General features: G+C 40.2%; 2 protein-coding genes and 1 long non-coding RNA gene across 4 annotated transcripts; all 3 read left to right on the top strand.

Moving 5' to 3' along the window:
• The first annotated feature begins 345 nt into the window (after positions 1–345).
• On the top strand, positions 346–6,457 carry LOC307022363 (uncharacterized protein). Of its 2 annotated transcripts, XM_079655146.1 has the most exons (10): positions 346–1,156; positions 1,303–1,362; positions 2,052–2,170; positions 2,297–2,710; positions 3,232–3,442; positions 3,691–3,831; positions 3,989–4,206; positions 4,302–4,455; positions 4,680–4,786; positions 5,350–6,457. In XM_079655146.1, exons 2-10 carry the CDS (start codon positions 1,323–1,325, stop codon positions 5,659–5,661), a joined length of 1,716 nt encoding a protein of 571 aa, XP_079511272.1. In that variant the 5' UTR covers positions 346–1,156; positions 1,303–1,322; the 3' UTR covers positions 5,662–6,457. The 2 variants fall into 2 exon arrangements, with proteins under 2 accessions (XP_079511272.1, XP_079511273.1); XM_079655147.1 differs by having other exon boundaries at positions 346–1,362; positions 3,694–3,831.
• A 3,051-nt stretch (positions 6,458–9,508) lies between these two features.
• LOC307022762 (zinc finger protein 862-like) lies at positions 9,509–10,889 on the top strand (the record flags this gene model as incomplete). The annotated part of the gene is made up of 5 exons (XM_079655655.1): positions 9,509–9,639; positions 9,745–9,914; positions 10,025–10,263; positions 10,351–10,608; positions 10,692–10,889. 5 exons carry the CDS (start codon positions 9,509–9,511, stop codon positions 10,887–10,889), a joined length of 996 nt encoding a protein of 331 aa, XP_079511781.1.
• Positions 10,890–11,185: 296 nt separating this feature from the next.
• On the top strand, positions 11,186–11,666 carry LOC307021552. Its single transcript, XR_013803180.1, has 3 exons — positions 11,186–11,204; positions 11,314–11,466; positions 11,534–11,666. It is a non-coding gene; the product is annotated as an uncharacterized lncRNA (long non-coding RNA).
• The last annotated feature ends 4,677 nt before the right edge of the window (positions 11,667–16,343 follow it).

The following is a 16,343-nucleotide window of genomic DNA, read 5'->3' as shown; positions in this document are numbered from 1 at the left end:
TCAGAGATTAAAATAAATGGAGTTGTGTAAATTTACAGACGGGCCGATAACGTCAGGTTCAGGTAGAGAGGCAACAGGTGGGACGGCAACAGGAGGAACGACCACAGTGGTGTCCGCTGCAAGAGTGGTACAGTTGGCAAAAACTGACACACCAAATGTTTCCTGCCCCGAAGAGTGAGACGAATCCGTTGTACTCCAACTTGGTGGACGTCCAGTCGTGTAATACTCAAGGTGCGTCCGTTTAATGTGTCGAAAAAAAGAGTCGAAAACTCTAAAGTCCTTTTCACATCCATCAATGCCACAGTAAACCCAAAAATCCGGGCTGCGACTATGGCTTGCATTAATATGGCTTAATAGGATTTTAAGACTAAGAGCAACAAAGACGAAACATATCAAACACCTCCAAACCGCCATGATGCCGACGAACGTGACAACGTCAGTGCAAGTGATTTCAAGGTTGAGTCAGTTGAGTTGAGCGTGAGAGACACGACACGTATCCTGCCAAGAAGAAGAGGAGGGAAACGAAGAAGAAGACACGACACGTTTTTTGGGAAGGAGTAGCGGCTCAATCAAGGTAAGGAAGCGTAACTGTTTTTTTATTTTCTTGCTAAAATCGTGTTTTTATAGAGGGGTTTGCTATGACTGTTCCTGTTTCTCAATTCCACTGGACCGGTCGCTTGCTTAGCAAGCTAACTGGTGTTTGCTCGTGCATGCGTGTCCCAACGTCCAGCTTTGCAAAAAGGGTTATTTGCTGGATGAAACCCCACTCAAAAACGTTCGCGCTATTGACCAGAAGTGGGTACGTAGTTCAAGATGGTGTATAGTTTTTTTTATTATTAGATGCATGTGATTTTCATGGCTGTGGTGTATTTTGGTTATAGCTAGCACTCAAGACGCATGTTTTTTTTCCCGAGCTGACTACAGCTAGCACTGCTAGTCTTGTCGTTTGGCGGCCATTTTAGCATTAGTAACGCCCGCGGGCATCTATTTCCGATTAGAACAACCAACTTCATGTTCCGAGCATACACAAACGGTATAATTTGTGCGCAAACGTGTGTATGTGACAGCTAAAATCCACAGCAGCCATGGCAGAGAGAGGGGACACACCGAATGGATTGTTAGATCGAAGTCTTGAAACCAATTTGACTTGCAAATGGTGATTATGGAATTTTCCATCACGACTCGAGCTCTCTGTGTAGTACGGCTACAGCAGAGAGTGTGTTGGCGCCTGTGTTAAGTGTGCATGAATATGCACTTTTTTTCCCCCTGCTAACGAGTTCTGGCTATGTGTTTTTGTTATAGCCTGCCGCCTGGTAAAGAGAATGGATGATTTTGACGAAGCCACTCGTTCGATATTGGACGGTAAGTCACTAATAATGATTTATATTTTATGTAACCAAGTAAGTAATTTTACAATTCAGATCACCAACACTGAAGATGGTGCATACAGGTAGCTGAATATTTTAAGTCCAGAGTTAAATATTGAATTTATTTGGAAGGGGCATCTCTGTTTGTGGCTGATATACACTTAAAGGTGCACTGTGTAGGATGGTGGCTAGAGTAGGTATTGCAGCTATGCTGCTCATTGAAACTGTGCTGCCTATTGCCATATTTGATCTTTTCATGAAATTTTACTAAATAATAGACTAATATTTACTAGTATGACAAGAACAACAGGTTTTGCAGCTAAAAATGTCTAATTCTGGAAATTCAAAATGGTGGACATGGAGAAGATCCCCCTTTTCATGTATGAAAATTGCAATTTGCCCAGTCAAAATGAATTCTTAGAATTTGATGGTGGTAAGTATTTGTGAAAAAGTAACATTTGTGAATGGGCAGCATGAATTCTGGAAAGAAACTGATAAAAATAGATAAAAATATTACACAGTGCACCTTTAAGAGGCTTCATAGCACAAGCAACTAGATAGGCCTACAGCGTTTATAAACGTGTTGGAGCTCTGAGGGACAGACAAATGACCTTTTGTTTATCTTGCTTGGTTCTGTAACTTGGCTTTGCTTTACCCAAAAATATATTTATTTGTCATCTACAGCTGCAAGTGTTGATGAACAGACCTTGAAAGGCCTTAGCCGGGAGGACCTGCGGGACCTTTTTCCTGGCCCTGAAAATTTCCTTAGAAGGAAAAAATGTTGGGAATTCATCAATGAAAATGTAAGCTACATCAGATCTATCTATCTATCTATAATCCAATATTATTAACATTAAATTATGTTAAACATTAACCATATTTGTAATTGTCCCAATGCATTTTGTTTACATCCTGCATAATCCTAATAGTCTGAAAATACCATGGACCAAGATGCAAGCCCTTGCCGGGGAAACAGGATTATGCCCTCAACTTCTTCTGTGCCACCATGCCCACCTCAAACCTCCACCCCCATATCTGCTGAGAAAACAATGAAAATGCCAGACCCTCCAGAGTATGTGGTGTACAGCGACTCGGAGTTAGATTTGGTGCGTAGTCAGTATTTTGCATTGCTTCGGAATGGAAAGGAAAAGGGCTTCAAGATGTCAAAGGAGCTGTGTTGCAGACTTGTAAGGAACACAATCACAAGCATGGTTGCAATACTGCGTGCTAGTCCCATGGGGAAACAAGCAAGCTACCCCTCCAAACTGGAAATTAAAGTCATGTCGCAGAAGATAATTGAATATTACCCCATGCTTCGTGATGCTAACGCAAATATGCCATATGTAAGTAATGTTTTCTTTATCTTGTTTTCTTTTTAAAAAAAAATCTTTATTTGCCTTCTATGTCTTTGGTAATGTCTAAATTACCTTCTACTACAAGCTCTAACCCACCACCATCAGACTGCTGAAGTGTGTGTGTGTACGTCGTTTGAATACTGCACTAGCTCTCTACCTAGACTGTGCATTTAGGACTCTGGCTTGACTGTGTACTACTCTCTGATCTGTGCCACACCACTCTGTCATATGATGACTCATTCTTGCACCTTGCACTAAATTAACAGTGGACAATCTTTCAGGTCACTGGAATCCATGCTGTCTACCACAAATCATTTTATCAGGGCATTTCACACTTTGTTGGATTACTGTTAACTTTGTGGATTGCTGTTTCTTTTCTTGCAATGTGCAGTATATTGCGAGATTTTTTGTGTGCAAGGCAAATAAAGTTGCTCTTCTCTACTAAACCAAAACTACGAACAGGTAAAAAAAACTAGACAGATGACTTTCCTAAAATTCTTTCACCACAGCTGACCGTCTACACCAAAATGTTCAAGCGACTCCAGAATATGAGATCCCCAAGAAAGAGGCAGGGCTCTGTTCCTCAGAGGGGAGCAGCCAAGACTCTCTTCAGTGCAGACAACCAAGACATGGAGACAGATTTGACAGACACCAGCAGCTCAGCTGATACCAGAATTCTCGAGAGCAGTGATGACCTCAGTGAGAACAACTCCAGTGCAGGTGTGCAAACCTAACAATGACCTGTCATGTCATGAAACTATAATGTTTTTGTATTTTTGTTGTATTTGTTCTGTGTATTTGTTGAACTAAAGTTCATGACTAAACATGCACTGTACTTAATCTATGCCTGATTTTGGTTGTCATCATTTTAATAATTGTAGTGTGTGTGTGTGTGTGTGTGTGTGTGTGTGTGTGTGTGTGTGTGATATATATATATATAAACCATTTTTTTTTCATTATTTCTCAAGAAGCTTCCCCACCACCAGCTCCCCCTGTGCCACGGAAGGCTAAGGCTAAGAGTGGCACCAAAGCATCCCCGCTGTCATCCAAGTCTTCCTCACCTGCACCCATGACTGTGATTGCTTCACCAACCATGCCTGCAAAAGACGGTAAGCCCTCCTCTGCGCACTTCTCAGCCTGTCATCCTTGATCATAAGTTTTGCAAAAAAATAACTACTTGTATTTTAACCCTGTGTCATTTCCCCTGTGGCGTTGTGAAAATGTTTACATTAAAATGTCTTTGTCTTCGTTTATTATCGTTTAAAGTGGGCCCTGACAGTCTGAAGATGCAGGCCAGACACTACAAAACCTTGAGCAACATGTACAACAAGCCTAATGCAAAACCCAATCAACATGATGTGGCGCAAATTTTGGACCTTGAGGTTGAGGCCAGACGGGCTTTCATTGATTCAGATGTTACAAGGGAAGAAGACCGACCTGCAAAAATCTTTGATGCATATCCATGCTTTAAAGATGTTCGAAATGTATGTTTGTTTTTTTTCTTACCTGAACCTCAATTACTGTGTTTTTTGTGAACGTTCTGAATACATTATTAACTAAGTGTTTTACAATGTTTCAGGCAATGGATGAGCTACGGCGCATAGTAGATGGCACTAACAGCAGATACATCGAGGAAGTAAAAGGAAGATGGACAGAATTCTGCACTAGGCTGCAGTTCTACATTGTGTGGAAGAAAGTCCTGAAACTCCCTTTCCCTTTGGATGTACGCAGTGGTAAGTTACTGTTCCATATTTATATGTACATGCAGGGCTCTAAATGAACCCTTTACCAGACTACCAGAACCAGACTAGTGCCTAGTACGTTTTCTTTTTCTATCAACCAAACTGAAATTTCACCAGCATTTAGCCGGTTTGCTCGTGTTAATTTAGAGCCCTGTGTACATGTATTAATATTTTTACAGCATTCTGACCATTCTGCTAATCTTTCTATTCTTTAGTGGATTTCACACTGGCCCTCTTCAATGCACTGCCAACCTTATTCCCCTCACCTGTTTTACCACCAAAGAAGCTTGCTTGCACTGAGGCACTTATTCATATCCTGAAGGTAAGTAAATATTTTCCAAGATTTATGCAAATTCATTCATTCACAAAACAACAAAATTCTACAACTTTGCATCAGCTTGTCAGGTATTAATCTATACTACATTCTTACAGTTTATTACATGGCTCAACGTCATTCTGTAGAATGTGCCGTTCACTTGATTGGGGCTCCCCAACGTTCGCAAGTCTGTTATTTCTGAATAACAGATGTGGTGTTCTATAACAGTTCTATGACCGCTGTCAATGGCAACTGACAGAATGTCTGTTACCCAGCGACGTCAGCTGATTTTGACACTTGGAAAACTGCTGAGCTGCGCAAAAATTGCAGTCTCTAGGCCATAATCGTAATAATTATGATGAAATACAGAAAGACATGTATGAACTTAAAAGTTGTAGGAATCATACTTACTGCATTCCTCCCTCCCCTATTGTAAAGTAATAATGTTTTTCTTAGAATCTGCAAGTTTTTATACAGGAATTTCATTTGGGGATTCAAGCCAATGGTTGCATGATGCTTAACATTTTTCTTTCTTCTCTCTCTGCACATTGTTCTCTTTTCTGTTCCAGTCAAACGAAGACCCTGGTCTCTACCTGCAGAAGCGTCCTCTCTGCTCCCCAGTTCTGCTCTTTGATGGCTCAACCACCATCGTGGCTGTGGGTAACGTACCTGTGACCACCCTCAAGCAGGAAGATTTTTCAGATGGGATGTTGGTGTTGATGGCGTACTATTATACATTGCACTTAACATACCCCAAATGTGTCGCAACCCTGCTCTCTGTTATTCAAACGGAGGTCATTGGCGACACCCTCCATGATAAAGATGCCACTAGTGCATATAAAAAAGCAATGGTGGAATGGAAATCCTTCTTTGACAAGTAGTGCAATGTCAACAGTTGTCCGTTGAAAAAGCCTGTATTTCATGTTCGAAAATGCTGCTTCATAAGGGCTGAGAATTTTTGTTTTTATGGTATTTAAATGTTTGTGCTGTGAAGAAAGATTTCAAGACTGCATAGCAACTCTGACCCATTGAGTTTCAATAATAAATGTTGAACATGTTTACAAGTCATTCTGGTTGTTTTTTATGTAATATGTATATTGAAGACCGGCTTGGGTTTTAAGGTAGACAGCCTTGTTTCAAGATAATCATGGATCTTGGTTTAAGACGGAGTTAAGTCATTTTGAAATATTTTACTCTACATTTAATATTTACCCCAACTAATATTGATCTGAATTTGCTAAAAGAAAAAATGTAATTGCTTGTATTCAGTATGTTTCCCTCATTTTGAGGTTGTAAAAAGTTGCTTTTCAAGATATTTAATCTTAAAATCAGTATTTTACGCTTGTATTCAGTATATTACACGTATTAAGAGGTTCTAAAATTTTACTTTTTTAGCAATTTCATCTTAAAACCAGCATTTATATTGTATTTTTAGTATATTTCACTTCATTTAGGGCTAGAAAAGGTTAAATATCAAGTCATTTCATTTTATAATGAGCATATTTGTCTTATTTTAAGCCTTCCAAATACCTTTGTAGGAATACTTGTTTCTAGATTTAACAATCTTAATTTAAGAAATCTTGCCAAGTCAAATTATCTTGCTGCATGGACAGATTTTTTCACTTGTTTTGAGTACCTTTTCCCTTAGTTTTAGTGTTATTATCTTGTTTGAAGACCCCTATTTTTTGCAGTGATGGCTTAGTTTTGAGAGCTCTGTCCGGAGATAAAAGAGTTTCTCCTTGTCTCTAAACATGCAGAATACAACCAACTAAACAACGATCAGTGGCTGCTAGACTTGGCATTTTTAACCGATCTGACCAACATGTTGAATGACCTTAATTTAGAGCTGCAAGGAAAAGACAAAACCATGGTCAATATGATAAGCTCAGTTAATGCATTCAGATGAAAATTGCAACATTTGTCCTTAAAGCTTCAGTGCCATGATTTGGAGAACTTCCAAAACCTTGCGTCAGAGCTGGAGACGCAAAGGAAGGCTTGTGCGCAACTGGACATTGCGCGTTACACAGAGCAGATTGGGACAATTGTGTCAGAGTTCAACAGGCGCTTTCAAGACTTTGCTTTGCTTTGCTTGAGCCAGTCGCTACATTTATATGCTACCCATTTCGGGAAGATGTTGAGGTTGATTCACTCGCACCAAAAATTGCCATTTCTGTTTCAAAATTGCTGTTTCACCTGAACTCGTCTGGAGTGGATGATGAGATATTGACACTACAAGTTGACATTCAGCTGAAGGCCAGGGCTCATGGACAGCAGTTCTGGAACTTACTCACAGAGGGAAAGTACCCAAACATGAGAACATGTTCTACCTTCTTGACTGCATTATTCGGCTCCACTTATTTGTGTGAGTCAGCCTTTTCCCAAATGAAGATGATTAAGTCCAAAAACCGCTCCACCATGACTGACGATCATTTGGAAGTCTGCTTGAGGATGGCTACCAGCAGCTACTGCCCGGACTATGCAACCCTGGCAGATTCCTGCTGGTGCAGGTCATCAGAGTAAGGTTATGACCAAAAACGTATTATCTTTTGCTTGGGGTTTTTTGTTGTTGTGTTTTACTTGTTGTTTGCTCCTTTTACTCCTCACTACTATGTCTTTCCGTCTCTGCTGGGCTGGTGTGTGACAGGGGGGCGTGGCTGGTTTACTCCTGGCTGCAGATGAGGCACACCTGTCCTCATTCACATGATCAACCTGCTCTTTAAGAGCCCTCACTCACCTCACTTCTCTGCTAGATAATTACATGCTGTTCCGCGGTCCAGAGTGCCTTTCTGCAGGATGGAGTCTGTTGTTGTTTCACTTCGCAGTTTGTTTTTGGAGTTCTTTTTGAGTTTTTGTCAGGAACGTTTTCCCGCAGCTTCGTTTTTGGACTTACTACGGCCAGCCAGCTCCCTGTCGTCCGTACCTGCCTTGGACTACGTTTGTTTATTAAACACGTTGAAACTTTATTTTTGTCAGTCTCTGCTTTGGGGTCCAAGTAGTATCCAAACGTCACAAAATGTACTGAGTTGTATTTTGCCATACGGGTTCATGCATTTATGCAAGGTACACCACGATAAGTTATAGTCAGTATAAATAAATATATGTTTAGTATTTTTAATGTAGGTAGATCGCGGTGACTTGGTCATTTTAAGAGTAGCTCCCAAGCTGAAAAACAGTGGGCACCCCTGGCCTACACAGTTGTTATGCTATACCACATTGACCTTCACTGGATGTATAAGGAGCTGCACTAAACTACATTTTAACTACTAAAAAGTAGTGTAACTCATTACATTTCAGAGACAGTAATATTGTAATGTTACTTATTACTTTCAAAAGACAGTAATAAGTAATATGTAATATATTACATTTTGTGTGCTAAATAAATATAAAAAAGATTATAATTCGTTTTCTCTTCGGGCTATGCCAGTTAGAAGGACACAGATTAACTTTAGCTAAGGTTAGACTGTTAATTTCCCCTGCATTACTCCTCAGATATGAGTATTCAAAAATATTTTAAGAGAATACGGCGTGAGGATGACGAGGAGAGACGAGGAGAGGAGGAGAGACCACAGGTAACTTAGCCAATGTTAGCATTTTGCTTGCAATGGCAATAATAAATGCATAAGTCTCAATAATGATATATGTCGGTTCATTTGACCTGAAATTATACAATTGCATTCAACAGTGAGTTGCAATGCAGAGACCAAACTAGATTCAAGCTTGTTTTCAATTCTAGCCGGTGGTCAGTGAAGATGCTGGCACAACTAGTCAGAGTACTGAGGGAGAGGCAGCAGGTCCCAGTGTGGTAGAAGCAGCAGCAGGTCCCAGTGTAGAAGCAGGTGCAGGTCCCAGTGCGATAGAAGCAGCAGCAGGTCCCAGTGTGGTACAAGCAGGTGCAGGTGAACAAGCAGCACAGTTCCAAGCATCACATTCACATACACAGACATAGTATAATAGCAAGGAGAACTCTACCATTTAAATGCAGTAATAACAATGCATTATTTTCAGATTCCAAGCATCACCACTCAGGATGGAACCCTGATTGGCTCAAAATGCCACAGTTCAAGAATTAGCTCTACCTCACCCAGCATGGTATGAATGGCATTTGCAAGTTCATATTTGTAATAAAACTTATTTTTTGTAAGAATTAACACGTTTTTCTTTTTAAAAAGGAATGTTTTGCCAAATCTGCAGGCAACACAAGCCTCCAATAAAGAAAGGCCCCTTAAAACGGGCTTTCATAGAAGTTGGGATTCTTGTTTTCCGCAAGGATTATATTGAGCGCCACATCTCCTCAGAGCCTCATCAATATAGTGTAAAGCATCAGGTCTCACTTGCATCAGGTATATCATTTTTTTATGTAAAGCTAATTTCTGCAACCTATCAACCATATTTGGCTCATATAATGAATTATGTCTTTGCCCTTGGTCTAGGCTACTCAGTGATGCAGGCTTTTGAGCCCACAGTTATTATGTAGCATGAGGCCGTCGTAGGTGGATTCAAATGCCTTTACTGGCTAGTAAAGAACGAGATTGCTCACCACACCAACTACCCTAAGCTCTTAAGTTTAGCTCAGCTTTTGGGTTGTGATTACTTTGAAAAGCTGAAGGTAAACCTAGTACAAAATGATGCTTGTGAAACTAAGAACTTTAACCAGCTAAATGTTAAATTATCTCTTTTTCTCAGGTGGATCAAAGAAACAATTATCAATCACACAGAATAGTGAATGAAATGCTGGAGATCCTTGCAGAGATAGTAGAGTTGCCTATTTTGGAAGAGATAAGATCATCTCAAGCAATCAGCCTAGAGGTTGATGAAACCACAGATGTATCTGTAAACCGCCAGCTGGATTTACATGTTAGGTGGGGTATTTTTTAAAGGAATGATGTGCATTTAAATAAAGATGTAGGCCTAGTTAAACTTAATATTTATTAATATGTTTGAAAACCTATACATTTTTATTTTAGACACCTGGATAAAGAGGGTTATGTTTTCAACCACTTCCTTGACCTGGTAACTCTGGAAGATGGGAAAGCTGACAGCGTTGTTGCTGCCATCCAGAGTGTACTACAGAAGAAGGATCTCCCGGTAGACAGGCTCTACGGACTCGGGACAGACGGTGCAGCAGTGATGACGGGTATGGAGTTTATTGTTAAATCTAATGGATTGTGTGAAATGTGTATTGTCATCTGTTATTAAAGGAAACAAAATGACGCCCTCAACACTGCATTTAATTCTTAAACTTAGGCCGTCTGAATGGAGTGGCAAAGCAGCTCACAGATAGTTTTCCAAAGCTGGTTTCTGTAGCGTGTGCTGCTCACAGACTAGCACTGGCATGCAAAGATGCCTCAAATGCTGTCAGGCATATGGCAAACTTCAGGAACCACCTGCAGGAACTGCAACTATTCTTCCGAAATAGTGCAAATAGGTCAGCCACACTGAGTGCTGCCGCTACCACTCTTGGTCTGAACGACTTGAAAGTCAAGGTGTGTTTTCACCTATTTTTATAATACCATTGTGGTGTCATATTATTTACATACATTTTACTTACCAGTGTTTCTACTTGTTGTTAGGAGGTGAAAGATACAAGGTGGCTATCGCAGCACCTAGCCGTTCAAAACCTCCAGAGGAACCTTACAGCTGTGCTGGCTGCTCTGGCGGAAGAAGCGAGCACAAGGAAGTGCCCAGTGGCCAAAGGTCTATACACCTTCTGTGCCACATACCGCTTTGTGGCTGCCCTCTACCTTCAGACAGATGTGCTGCCCCACATTGCAATGCTGTCCAAGGTGTTTCAGAGAACTGATGTGAACTTTCTCCACATAAAGGAGCAGGTAGATTACAAAGAAATGCATTTGATGCTCCTAGTTATTTGCATTATCCATCCTATTATATTGTTGTCTTTTTCCACATTTAGGTGCCAGTCACACTTGTTACTCTGAGGAGAATTCTGGAGGCATGCGAGACCCCACTCCCCGGAACGTTCCTTGCTCGCCTACACCAAGACTTGGACAACCCAGACTTGGGGCGTTTAGCATTGCCGGAGAGGAGGAGACGATCAGGAGGGGACACGGAATTCTGGAGCGCCCCCGGGAAGATATGTGGGCCCGATTAGTCAGAGATGTAAATACATCCCTTCTTACTTTTACATTCCAATATTTATTTTCCTTGAACTGAAAAATGTATAATATCATTCCAGGTCCTCAAACCTTACATCTGCAGCCTGGAGAGCAACATTGAGAGCAGGTTCCAGCATATTGAAGTGCTGGGGGCCTTCAGTGTCCTGGGTCCAAAGGCAGTTACCTCCAATGATGTAACCAACATTTCAATGTTGCAGACCCTTGCCAACAAATTCATCCCAGGGCAGGATGCCACAGTTATCCAAGAGTGGACCTCCTACAAGCAGCATATTCTTGAAGGAACATTTAAGGTTGGTAAATACCTAAATTAATATGAACTTGACGGTTAGAATTGCTTGTTTTGACATCTGTAAATGTTTCAAGTATACTCATTTGCCCTGCCTTGGCTCATCTCTGAAGGACAAGACACAAGCTGAGATCATGCAGCTCCTGGCCAGTGAGAAGGACGAATGGGCAGAAATATACCCAAACCTCAGCCTTCTCTCTTCAGTGGGGTTGGTCATCCCTGTCTCCAGTGTAAACTGCGAGAGGGATTTTTCTACGATGAACAGGGTAAGTGTCATTCCCTGTTGCATGTCATTCTGTATAGTTCATTTAAAACAAACTGTCTGTTTTACAGGTGAAAACTGACATGAGAAACCGACTGAAAGGGGAGCACCTGGCTGCATGTATGCGGATAGCAGTCAGTGGACCAGCACCAGAGGCATTCCCATACACACAGGCGTTGGAGCTGTTCTTCAACAAACCCAGACAGATTAAGTGCTCTGACAAACAGTGCCATCTTTGTACAAAATGAATATTGCCATACAGTAATGTAAAGTTAATGAATAAACATGTTGTTAAAACTTGTTGTTTGTCACATGTGTTGCACGTCACAAAGCCCGCCCCGCGGTCCGCTCGCACCGCGCTCCGCTCGCAGCCCCCCCCCTGGCACCTTCCCCCCCAAGTATATTTCAGATCTGTGGGAAACACTGAACAGACAAACGAATAGCATGCAGGGTTAAATAGAACAAAAGAAAATGAACTCACCCTGCCTGTGACAAAGCAACGCCACGTGTGGTAGGATACCAATGTTTATCAATTTAGGCTTGTTTTAACTTAAATTTAGGCAGTCTTTCTCAGGAGTCCAACTTACCAGACAGACACACACTCCTATTGTTCACTATGTAATCTATTGAAGATTTTAAATAAACAGGTACTTCTTTACCTTTCTGTATGGGCCAGAGTGTATGTCTGCCAGCATTGTTCAAGCTCCTTTGAAAACTGCAACTGCTCTCCCGGTGAAACGAGATCACGTCGGCCGGGTCACCAATTGTTAAATATGTTCTTTATTCTCGCGTCCAGGAGAGAAGCTTTAAAATGAGACTAAATGGAGTCTCTGAGAAGATTCAAATGGGATACTTTAATTAAAAAAGGCGCTGTAGTGTTACAGACAGAATATTGTTCAGGCAGAAAACAGCTGTGATCCGGCTCTCGTGAGCAAGAGAAGAGAGTGAATCCCTCGTCCGGTGCTGTTATATATATCCTCTGCTGGCGCCTCCCCGCCAGCCGGCTCGCCTCGTCTCTAATGTCCGTTGTTGCATTTAAACAGAGGATTGGTACTTCTCACAATCAATATATGCTTAACATGCCTTTTCTCCTCATATTCTCTTTCATCACTTTTCATGTAACACATTCTAAACGCTGTAATCAATACTCTAAAAAATACAGAAAATACTTCACGGCTGGTTTGGTTTCCGGTAATTCCGGACGTTGTCACATGCTACTCTCGTCTGTAAACAATAATGTATTCAAATAAACTGTACCTTCATTTAATATTCAGCATGGTAGTATCTCGACATCTATAGTTGTAGTGTTAAATCAGTAGGTTTCGGTTTGCACCACTCCATGTCATTTCGCTACTCAATTCACCTCTTTAGGAAATCGTATATTAGCCACATGCTAAATGCTAACCGGAGATGAAGGATTTTCAGAATAAAAGCTTAACAACTGGTTGTGCACAAGAATTTCTGTTTTTTCAGTATAAAAGAGCATTTAACTTGCCAGTATGTTTAAACTACATTATACCATCAAAACATTGATTTTAATTTCTAACAGTAGATTGACACACATTTGTAAGAAAAGTTTACAATGAAGCACAAAACCCCTCTCTGTATTAAGCGAGCTGCCACATAAAGTGCAGCTTAACATGCTAACCTTTGGTGAGCTACAGTAAAGCTAACTTCATGCTCAACACAAAACCTTTAACGTGCTTTACATTGACGATTTTAAACACAACTTAACTCTCTCTACTTGTAAGATAACGTTTAGTTAACTTACCCTTAAATAACTACATCACGTTTTTCAGTGGAAACACAAACTGCAGAAAACGTTAGCTGCTAACTGTTGTTAGCTAAGACAGCTAGCTCTTAAGGGAAGTAACATAGCCTCATGGCAAACGTAAGGTTAAGTTAACGTAACGTTGTAAGAAAGCAAAACGAACCTTCATGAAAGCTTTTATTCATATGGCACATTTCACAATACAAATGCAACCTCTATCATATACAAAGTCCACTAACAGGTGCTAAAAGCATTTCGTAAGCTCTTTAAGTTCACCAGCCCAGCTCAACTTGTCCTCCAACTCATACGACCAAATGGGCCGATTGTTCAGGCCCTTATTACGACCAAATATGTTGTTTGTTCAAGCACTTAATACGTCCTATAATTACGTTTTAAAGTTTTCGCCCTCTAGTGCTCCCGTTAAATGCCAACGTTACAGATGGTCGTTTATTCACAAATAACCCTCTCTGTAAAATCCTAAATTGTATGATAGTTTGGCCATTAAAACGCTTTTTGATTAGATTTCTAACGAGAAGTGTATATTGTAATTTTAGAATCCACGTCCAGTCGAAATGTATGATCTATAGTTTGATAGATATTACGAAGATGATTTGAGGTATGCGGCAGCCTCCATGTAAAGTTACGGGTTGAAAACAGTATTTCCGGTCTCAAAGTATTCATAATAAAACCAATGATCAAATGATTTAACAGTGATATCTGCAGTACTCATCAACTAAAAAACATCAGTTTATCCTTGTTGATTATACAACATTTATTGGTTTAAATTGTGTACAATGCTTTTGTGTTTTTCCCATAAGCTTTTCTCTTTCGATTCTGAGAGACATCTTTCTTTTTTCAGAGGTTTTGATCGATTGTTTTAGCCGCAATGCATTTCGGGATATGGTGTTTATATGATATGAAATCGGAAAATAATACTTTATTCCGAGTGTTCTTGCTTTTCTCTTTGGAAGTCATCACATAACTGCATTGTAATACACGGTTCGGCTGCATTAAATATTACATATCTGCCGTAGATATTTATTTATGGAGCCCTGATCAGAAGACCTTTTGACAAACTGTAAGAAATGCCGCCAAAACTGAATACGTGACGTGGATCATAAATATATTAGCAATTAAACAACATCTTCCATTTCTTTTCACACAATATGTCTCCTTGCAGTATCAACACTAATTCGGCTGACTTTTATATTTGATCCAATTGGTAGATAGGTTATATTTACACCATAACGATGCACAGCTGATAGAAAGGGATTTTTTTGTAGTTTTTAATGATTTTAATTTACCTTTCCAACTCCTCATGCAGTTGACTGTTACAGGTCTATACAGGTTCATGGTACAATGCATAAGCTTCAAATCGAGAGACTGAAACTGTATTTTCCTTTACCGTTCTGTTTTAATTTCACAATAAAGTTAATAGTCATATTATGCTTGATATTATTATGTTTTATAACTACACCACTGGTTTTTTAACCCGCACAGCCTAGTGGTTAAAGGACGTTATTGCATTTTGTTGTTGAATAAGTTTTATTTGATGAAAACATTTAAATATTAAGAGTAGCCTAAATACAAAAAATTGGGGGAAAGTGGAAGGCATGATAGATACAGTATATAGAATATAAAATATCAAGAAGATACTGTAGTGATCTCTACAATAAAACAGTTTAGTGCAGGACGTCCAAAGATATTAACAGGAGGATGTGCAAAACAGACAAACTAATAAGGCTTTATTTAAACATTAAAGAATGCTTTAAGTTAAGGTCTTCTTTTGAATAAGAAAAAAACGTTGGGGTTATCCACAGATAAATATGAAGTCTGAAAAAAGTACTTAACGTCCAATATATTGCATAGTTTCACAAATCACCTTCCCTGAATTTGACTCAGGTCACACTACAGTCTGATTTAAGGGTTGTTTATATTTCACATCATTAATCAGAATCTGCAAAGTAACTCAAATAAATGTAGTGGAGTAAAAATACCAGGTTAACCTCTGAATTATAGTGGAGTAGAACAAAGTAGTATGCTGCTGTAACAAAAACATTTCCCAACGTGGGATGAATAAAGTATATCTTATCTTATCTTAAGATGATCGATGGCTACTGCCATATTTGCAATATTTGCCTCTGAACCTTGACAAGTGCATTTTTCAGGCTTATCAATGAGCAACAGGCGGGGTCACAGACATAAGACCAGCTGTTAAATAAAGCTCTTCTGACCTTAGGTGTCATGTGGGTATATTAATTCACCCATTTATTAATTGTATGTTTTACATTTGAGAACACCACTGTGTTTCGTATCCCCTAAACCTCCAGGGTGTACACATAGACTGTATATATAAATGGACGTAGGGTCCATGACGTCACCCATAGGATTCTGCAGAGTTGCCGAGAAGCCCTTAGTAGGCGGAGTCGGCCACTAACTAGACCCTCCAAAAAAACGCGATTCTGCGATCGCAGAATTTCCCGCATAATCAGCAAAATGCCGCAGATTTTTAAAAGTCCGCATATTTATCAAAAGGCCGCATAATCCCCGCATTTTTCCACACAAAGTTGAGAAAAAAAATAAAAAAGTTAACTCGTCTTGACGAGTAGTGATGATGACGCAACGTCATCAGCCCGCGCATCACAGAAGGCAAACACCGTCGTGTGAAGGTGTGGAATTCACACACCAAGATGAACAAATCGAATCCATCACATTTACCCACGAACATTTCAGCTAAAGACCGGGCAAAGCAGTACCCCAATGTCTTGCACGAAAGTGGGGGGAAACTGTTCTGTACCCCGTGCAACTGTGTGTTGGAGCATAAAAGGAAATCGACTGTGAATACCCACTTCGATTCGCTCAAACATTCAAAAATGGTTTCTGCTGCGGAAAAGAAAGCCAAGCAACTCACGCTCACAGAGGCTTCAACCTCCAAAACCCTTTCGAGGGTTGCAAGAAACGAGGTGAGTAGCCTACAATATTAAAGCTGGTCAGATAACGAACGAGTAAATGAAAACAGAATGAGGAGGAGGTAGGTGTGTGTGTGTGTGTGTGTGTGTGTGTGTGTGTGTGTGTGTGTGTGTGTGTGTTTGTGTGTGTGTGTGTGTGTG

The sequence above is a fragment of the Notothenia rossii genome (genome assembly GCF_949606895.1).
Source record: "Notothenia rossii genome assembly, chromosome: 10".
Taxonomy (NCBI): domain Eukaryota; kingdom Metazoa; phylum Chordata; class Actinopteri; order Perciformes; family Nototheniidae; genus Notothenia; species Notothenia rossii.
The sequence above is the reverse complement of the archived record's forward strand: the minus strand, read 5'-3'. Positions and strand labels throughout refer to the sequence as shown.